Source organism: Electrophorus electricus, chromosome 22 (genome assembly GCF_041902795.1).
Source record: "Electrophorus electricus isolate QZ-2024a chromosome 22, ASM4190279v1, whole genome shotgun sequence".
Taxonomy (NCBI): domain Eukaryota; kingdom Metazoa; phylum Chordata; class Actinopteri; order Gymnotiformes; family Gymnotidae; genus Electrophorus; species Electrophorus electricus.
In genome coordinates this window covers 14,620,001-14,627,500 of record NC_137518.1, presented here as the reverse complement: position 1 = coordinate 14,627,500, position 7,500 = coordinate 14,620,001, and the positions used below count along the sequence as shown (strand labels likewise).

Here is a 7,500-nt window from a genome sequence, read left to right as displayed (position 1 = left end):
GTAGTCCTGGCCTGATGGTGTCTCAGAGTCTGACACGTCTCCCAGGCAACAATAGAGCCTGAGTTATGGTGTTACATCTCCCAGGCAACAACAGAGCTTGAGTTATGGTGTTACATCTCCCAGGCAACAACAGAGCCTGTGCTATGGCGTTACTGTGCGTTAATATCTCCCAGGCAGCTCAAGGGGCTCTGAGTTTATTCTGCGTGGCAGGATTTTATCCGAGCTGACATCCGAGCCGATATCCTGTGCACGGTGCCAGGCGTTTGGACGCTCTGGAAGGTGTCTCCCCCACTGACGGATGGCGGCAGTGACGTCTCCTGCTTCGCTCCCACTCTCTCTTGCGAGGCGTGTGAGTGATTAGGTGGTTGTTGTGTGCAGCACATGCATTTATTTCTCACCTTAATGCACACCTTTCACTTAACGGCATGTGTGTGAGTGCAGGGAAGCACTGCTTGTAAACCGTGGCGTGGCCTTCCAGAGCTGGTGATCAAGAATCCTGCCTTATGCCAAATCTGCGCAGGTTATACGCAACATTAGAGCTACAAACATCATTATATGTTTTGTTCATGTTGTGTTTATGTTTATTTATGTTGTTTTTTTATGCTATGTTTTATGTTTCCTTATAGTCATCATTGTGTCATTTAACATTGTTACACTTCAATGCCTGAAGGTTCTTGCATGCATAACGGCGACACAAAAACGGACGGATTAATTCATATGTAACTTGAATTTCGATACAGGAGAACATCTTCCATCTGGAGCCAGGCAAGGAGGATTCTGGGAAAGGAAAGTGTCCGTACGACCCGAAGCTGAACAGCGTCTCCGCTCTGATCAGTGAGTACCGCCAGCGGGTCGCCACATCTTCCTTCCCTTAGCCTCAGTGTTCCCGGCACCTCCGGAAGGTCTGGATCACCCCCTATCACTACCGACCCCCGACTCCACGCGCAACGTCCATGCTCCTGCCATGAATCTTTGCTCTGACGTGAAGCTAAACGCGATCACATCTCTCCCCGTGGACTTCATTTCAATGCCCCTTTGGTCAGGTCTCACTTTGCTCAAATGTTTTATTGCCGATGCGTGACACAGGAAGGTCATTTGTTCTTCCCAGTGGAATTTTCCTGCCTGTTTTCCTCATGAAGCCCGAAGACGGAAACCAGTGAGGGTTCGAGACCATTGCTGGGCGCATATTTTATCAGTAATATCAATACCGAGATGCTTTCATGATTCATGATTCATAATTCAGATGCTGGGGGAGAAATCCTTCAAAATGGACTAGTCAGTAGTGCAAATCGAGACTTTATGAAGTCAGGTCTTCCAACCGCATGCTTGAGAGGTCTGGACGTGTGAGTCATGTCCAAAATCAGCAGGATATCGAATGTTCCGTTTCTCCTTTTGGCGGCAACCAAATAACAAAGAACAGCCAAGGTTTTGATTGTGGTTGTGTACAGGATCTGTGCTGCAGGTGCAGACCTTCAGCTCTGGAGGTTTGCGCCACCGCATGGTTAACAAAGCCCGTTCAAACCCCCCGTGAATTACATCCCAGGAGTTAGCCAGGACGTGCCCGCGCCAGAGAAAGCACCATGGAGCTCTCAACGCACAGGGGTGCAGCGGTGTGAGGCGTCGGAAGCGTGAGCCGCTGGGAATTAGCTCGCCTGTGGCTTACGCAGGGTCAGACAGACAGCGAAACGCTGCGCCTGTTAACAACCTTTGTTGGCTGAACCTCATTACCCCGGACAGGTGTGAAGGAGACGACACACTGGTCAAGATGAATACCCTGTCAGGAGAGTCAACATTACTTTCACTCTGCCGGTGTGAGATCTCAAAGCAAAGCAGCTTTGAGTGCCACAAACCCCAATTAGCCAGTTTTAAAGCTACCAGGTCAAATCATGACTTTCTCTTTCTCTTACGGTTTGTTTCTCCATCACGTAAGGTTTTCTCTCTTCCAGTGACCCTCCTGTTAACAACTGAATGCTAGGCGTGATGGTACCTAGTTCAGCCTTTGCTATTAGCAAGCTATTTTGGGGGAAGTATTCTTTCGCTGAAGATGAATCTAGGAAAACAGTGGCAGAAGGCCCAGCCGAACACAGCTTTACTGTCAGACAGGACACCCTTAAGGGCGTAAGGATAACTTTGCCAAGGACTATAACAAGAAGACAAATGAGCAAACGCAGGCGACCAAGCGTACACAGCCTGTCCGGCAAGCTGGATTTAAAGCCACCTTCCTGGAATTAGAATTTTCCCACCACCTAATACGTTAAGAGTTGTTTGATGGGAAGTCTTTCGGAAACCTGACAGTTTGGCATCTCAGTTTTAGAGTCAACACGTGAGGCTCCAGTTTGGGATTCGTAGGAAATAAGAGGAATTGCGAATCGCATAGAACTCTACTACTAAATACAGGCTAGGGGACCTGCTCAGATATCAACAAATATCAGTTCTTAGATACACACACGCACACACACACACAAACACACCTGTATGTGTGCAGGTGTGCATGCCACTTTTGACGGACAGATCAGTTTCTGTGCCAAAATAAGAGGAAAGGTCAGTGAGCTTAAGGAAGACAGATGATGTCTCACGATGGAAGCTAGTCTAGTCAGCTAAGTGCTCTGGGCCATGTGGAGTGACTCGTGAAGGTCGTGACTCTGTACCCCTGCGGTGGAGGAGGTGAGGTTAAAGGTCAGCCAAAGGAGGCAACCCCCACCTGCTTACCGGCAGCTGGGTTTGACAGGGCAGACTATAATAGAGTTCGCAAAGATGACTCAGCTCTCTCTCTCTGTCTCTCTCTCTCTCTCTCTCTCTCTCTCTCAGATGGAGAACTGTACGCGGGCGTGTACGTCGACTTCATGGGAACAGACTCGGCTATTTTCCGAACGCTGGGGAAAAGCACCGCCATGCGCACAGACCAGTACAACTCCAGATGGCTGAACGGTACACACACGCACGTGCACACACACACACACACACACACACACACACACACACGCACGCACACACACACACACACACACAGGGATGGATAGTAATAATACATGTAACTGCATTACGTAATCAGAATACAAAAACAGTAACTATTCCATTAGTATTGTGTTCCAAGACTGTGTTCCAGAAAAAAGAGGCAATGATAAGATTACTGGTAGGCTGCATTTTAAAAATACGTGGATGATTACCCTTATTATATTACAACTGAGCAAGGATCACTTACCCCCCCTTTGTTTTTCTCATTTCCTATCACTGTTGTTACACTGCAACAGCATCAGTATTGAAATTAGTCTGTTTATTTTAAGGTTTAAATGCGCACCATGGCCTCTGTCCCTGGGTGCCTTTTGGATAGTAATGTCAACTTGGAAATGTTGCTATATTTAGCTTATATTTAACTTTTCAGGTTACCCAGGCAACTCCACCAAGCACACCCCCCCCCCCCCCCCCCCCAAAAAAAATGCACCTAGCAACAAGTTTCTTTTGGAACTTTTAACAACCTTTGAAAAGTGACTCAAGCACTACAGTACACGCGCTTTCCCTCTAGAAAAACGATTCTCTCTGTCACACGCTCAGTCACAACGCACGGCTGCAAAAGAACACCGTGAGCGCCGTCAGCAGTAGTGATGGATCGGCTCAGTAGCCAGACACAGCAGGAGCAGAGGTCACGGCTGTCTGCACCAGCAGTAACGTCTGTTCAACGAGACAGACTTCATTTCCTTTGGTCAAATCATTTAACACATTCGGTTCACAGTGTAGCTGTTGGATGGGAAGCCACAATAACAAACAAACAAAAAAAAAATATATATATATATATTTAAATATCTTTAAAAATTTTTCCACAAAGTTGCATTAACAATCATTACCAAAGATTAGGCCTTCAGTAGTGTTACTACAGATCACTGCAGATGAAAATTAAGCTCGTCATGAAAATGGTTTTCAAGATTTGATTTAAAGATCTATTTCTTTGGTGGTTTGTTTGCTGAACTTACTTGATACGTTTAAATAGTTCAACAGCCACAGTTAAACCCCAGCGAATATAGCTGGTCACAAATGTTTGAACTTGCAACCTAAATCAGCATGTCTCAATCAAAACTGTAGAGTGGGAGCCTGGACCTGAATTTAAAGTTCAGCTGAAGCCAGCGACTGGAGAGGATTGTCATGAATACTGTATGCACCGCAAATAATTCTTGCAAAAATGCATGACTTCAAAAAAACCCCCAAAAAAACCCCTTTGTGCTACTGCAAAGTATATAAATAAATCAAGACCATGCAACCACGGAATGCAATCTAGATTACCACAGCTGGTTAAGAAAGTGCAACACTGCTGTGGTGTGGCTAGCAGAGATGCCTTTTGTGGCAACAGATTTCCAAATGCACCACATCAAATGCACAGAGATGATTAGGGGAGTTCTGGCTCCTTAGGTTTTCAACAAGGTAACATCAGACGTGGAGATGGCAACTTCAGTCTCCTTTCCGAAGAGTCCACTGTGTCAGCGGGGATTCTGTATTTCAGCATGTCCACATTTCTCAGGCTGGTTGAAACGGACGGCCAAAACCAGACCCTCGGCAAAGGCGCTAATCGGGTTTCTTGAAAAGAATAGACGAGTCCTCATAAAAGTGAATCTTCAGCGCACTGTCGCTGATGTTTCCATGAAGACTAAAGTGCACAATGGAGTGCACAAGATTTTAAAGTTAGAATGTGCATCGCCCAAGTTGGTACTTGTGCGCTATTCATACAGCTGGCTGTCAGTTCAGCTTCCAGAGAAATCAACCCTAGGAGTGTTGAGTACTTAATAAGGGAACCTTACATCTGTTTTTTTTCCCTTCTCAACATGGAGGGAGACGTGGAAAGTGTTGTATGCCCCCATTAATTGCGGCCAGGAACATGTGCACCATACAAGTTGCAGTGAAGGGAGAGGAAACGCATCTTCACACCAGTGTACAGAGTAAACAAGCCTATGGCAAGAACTGATCTCATTCCATCACCTTGCTTTTGCGGGTACCTTTTCGAGAGCATGGCGTCCCAACTCAGCCTTGCCTGAGAGAGTGACATTGCATCATCTACGTTGTCTGTTTACGCAAAGGGCGGCACGTGAGACATCCTAGTCTTGAGAAACCGTTGTCGGCCAGAGGAGGCCTGGCCGCCCCTTGGAGTCTTGGTTCCTCTCAAGGTTTCTTCCTCGTGCTCTAGGGAGTTTTTCCTCGCTGCACTCGATGCTCCTTGCCACGCAGTTGCTGAACAGCTGCTCGGCCGAACACGCATCGGAGTCAGAGTTCTCCACACTCCTGGTGCGGCGCAGACTGGAGCTGGCTGGCTGATACCGGCGCCAGCCGCCAAGTAAAGTTCCGCATCCGGCGCGATTCCTTGGCAGCCTTGGACGATGCGGCTTTAAATCCCTCCATCCTCTTCTCCTGGTTCCAGCACCGCAGCTGGACAGCGAGGCGGAAGACAGGCGTCCTCGCCAATGCATGAGTCGTCGCTTGAGAGGACTGGACTTTCTGGAACTAGAGGAGCTTTTAGCAGAATGTGAACAAGGACAGATATCTTGGAGAAACAGTTAAGGAGCCAAGCAGCACAGCAGCCTGGAGAGAGCTAGTGTCTAACACACATGTCAAACTTGAGTTCAGCTACTAGCTGCAGTTGTTCAGTAAGATAACATATATGATAAACCTTGCTATAAACTGGTACCTGTAACTGTTGATCGGACAGGTAATGCCATACGCAAGCGCCAGTACACTGATTAAAACTAAGAATGTGCCGTTTTACTAGTGAATAAAATAAAATTGTTAATGAATGTTTAATGTGTTATTCAATATTTTAGTGTGTTGTTTAAAGATAAAACATCTGATCATAAAAAAAGATGTTATTACTTTTATTATTACTTTTACAAATAAAAATATGTAATAAACCAAAAAAAAAAAGTTTCAAGTAATATTTTGGCCAGTTAGTGTAACTACCACCATTAGTTACATAGAGATGCAGTTTTACATCATTGCGTAATGACATCATCGCGTCTTTTAGGCAACAAATTGAGCTGCAGTTTCTCCTGAAAATGAGTTGACAATCCTGGTTTAGGCCACTGGTGGACCCAATTTGACAGTCGTGTAGGGACTAGGCATTCTGAAGCAAAGGGCCTTGTCACCAATGCTGGAGTCCTGTGGTTAATTGTTGTATGGATGCCTTTCACACACGTTTCACACTTCTTCACAAGTCTGCAAAAAGAAAATACAGGAGCTTTCGGGAGCTTGTTGGTGACCATACTGCCTGCCACTGCAGGGAACTGATGTTCTGAAACTCTTAGGTTGAAGTAATCCTAAAGTGATGGAACTCTGTATTTGTTCTCTTTCTCTCTCCTCCAGATCCCTCTTTTGTGCACGTGCACCTCATCCCGGACAGTGCAGAGAAGAATGACGACAAACTCTATTTCTTCTTTCGGGAGAAGTCGTCAGACATGGGCCAGAGCCCCAAGTCCGAGTCCCGCATCGGGCGGATCTGCCTGGTGAGTCACTCCCTCCTACCCCTCGGGGGCGCTGTCTGGGTCCCGGCCTGGACGGGTGCTTTCCTCAGCTGGATATCCACTTTCTCCGCCAGCTGGATAGGCCGGCCCCCGCACCCTAGAGCAGATCTGCCCGCGTGCAGTCTGGGAAGGCCAAAGCACCTGTTTCTGCTCATTATTGAGCTAACAGCCAAGCTGTTCACCAGGGCAGCGAGGCAGTAAACTACGCAGACTCACATCAGAATGGGGATGACTGGGTTTGTGGAAACAGTGAAGCCTAGAAGGGCTTCTGGACTCCAGTCACGGCGAGACGCTCGGCAGACATCATCCAGCTCACGGAGGGCTTAACAATGAGCCAATCTGAGGCTGCACAGAGTAGCAGGGCACCAGGACTGGGGCAGAAAACCCCTGCCTACCAGGAAAGCTGGTGGGAACTGAATCAATGTGTGTCATTCAGTGTGGTGTCAAAGAGACCCACCCCACACACACACACACACCCACACACACCAACGCACTAAGAAGAAGGGCAAGCTCACCTCTGCCCAGACCTGACCTGTGGCTTTGCTGTTTGCTTTACACTTACGTGTGGGAGCCCCCATGCCCTCGGACCCTTCCTACACACAATGCTCCTTTCTGTCCATCTGCCCCCTGCCCTCATGACCTTTCAGTCTCTCAGGTTAGTCCCCCTGAATCTGCGGAGACATTTGTACCGGCACGCCGCAGATACAGGCTGAGCGGCGGTGGGACCCTAAATGGAAAACGGGCCGGCCGGAATGCCGAGCCGGACCATTTGCCGTCGGGCGCAGAGCCAGAGTGGACAACCTACAAAAACACGCAGGAGGCGGCACGGAGATCAGAGCTGTTGGAGATCATTGCAGTGAGGCGCAGGGCAATAGCAAGAGCCCGATAAACTCCCACTGAAAGTCTAGTGTTTATCTAGGGGATCACAGCTTGTGTGTGTGTGTATGTGTGTTTGTGTTATGGCTCTTGTGTGGGTGCGTGAGTATCCATGTGAAACCTTTGA

At 47.7% G+C, this 7,500-nt stretch overlaps 1 protein-coding gene across 7 annotated transcripts in view; it reads left to right on the top strand.

Moving 5' to 3' along the window:
• The window catches only part of sema3fb (sema domain, immunoglobulin domain (Ig), short basic domain, secreted, (semaphorin) 3Fb), a 99,095-nt gene that overhangs the window by 78,048 nt on the left and 13,547 nt on the right, over positions 1–7,500 (top strand). For all 7 annotated transcript variants that reach the window (XM_081704989.1, XM_081704991.1, XM_035520132.2 and 4 more), the window contains 3 exons: positions 741–834; positions 2,809–2,928; positions 6,340–6,479. In XM_081704989.1, the coding sequence (XP_081561115.1) occupies positions 741–834; positions 2,809–2,928; positions 6,340–6,479 (354 nt within the window). The remainder of the gene's footprint in view (positions 1–740; positions 835–2,808; positions 2,929–6,339; positions 6,480–7,500) is intronic.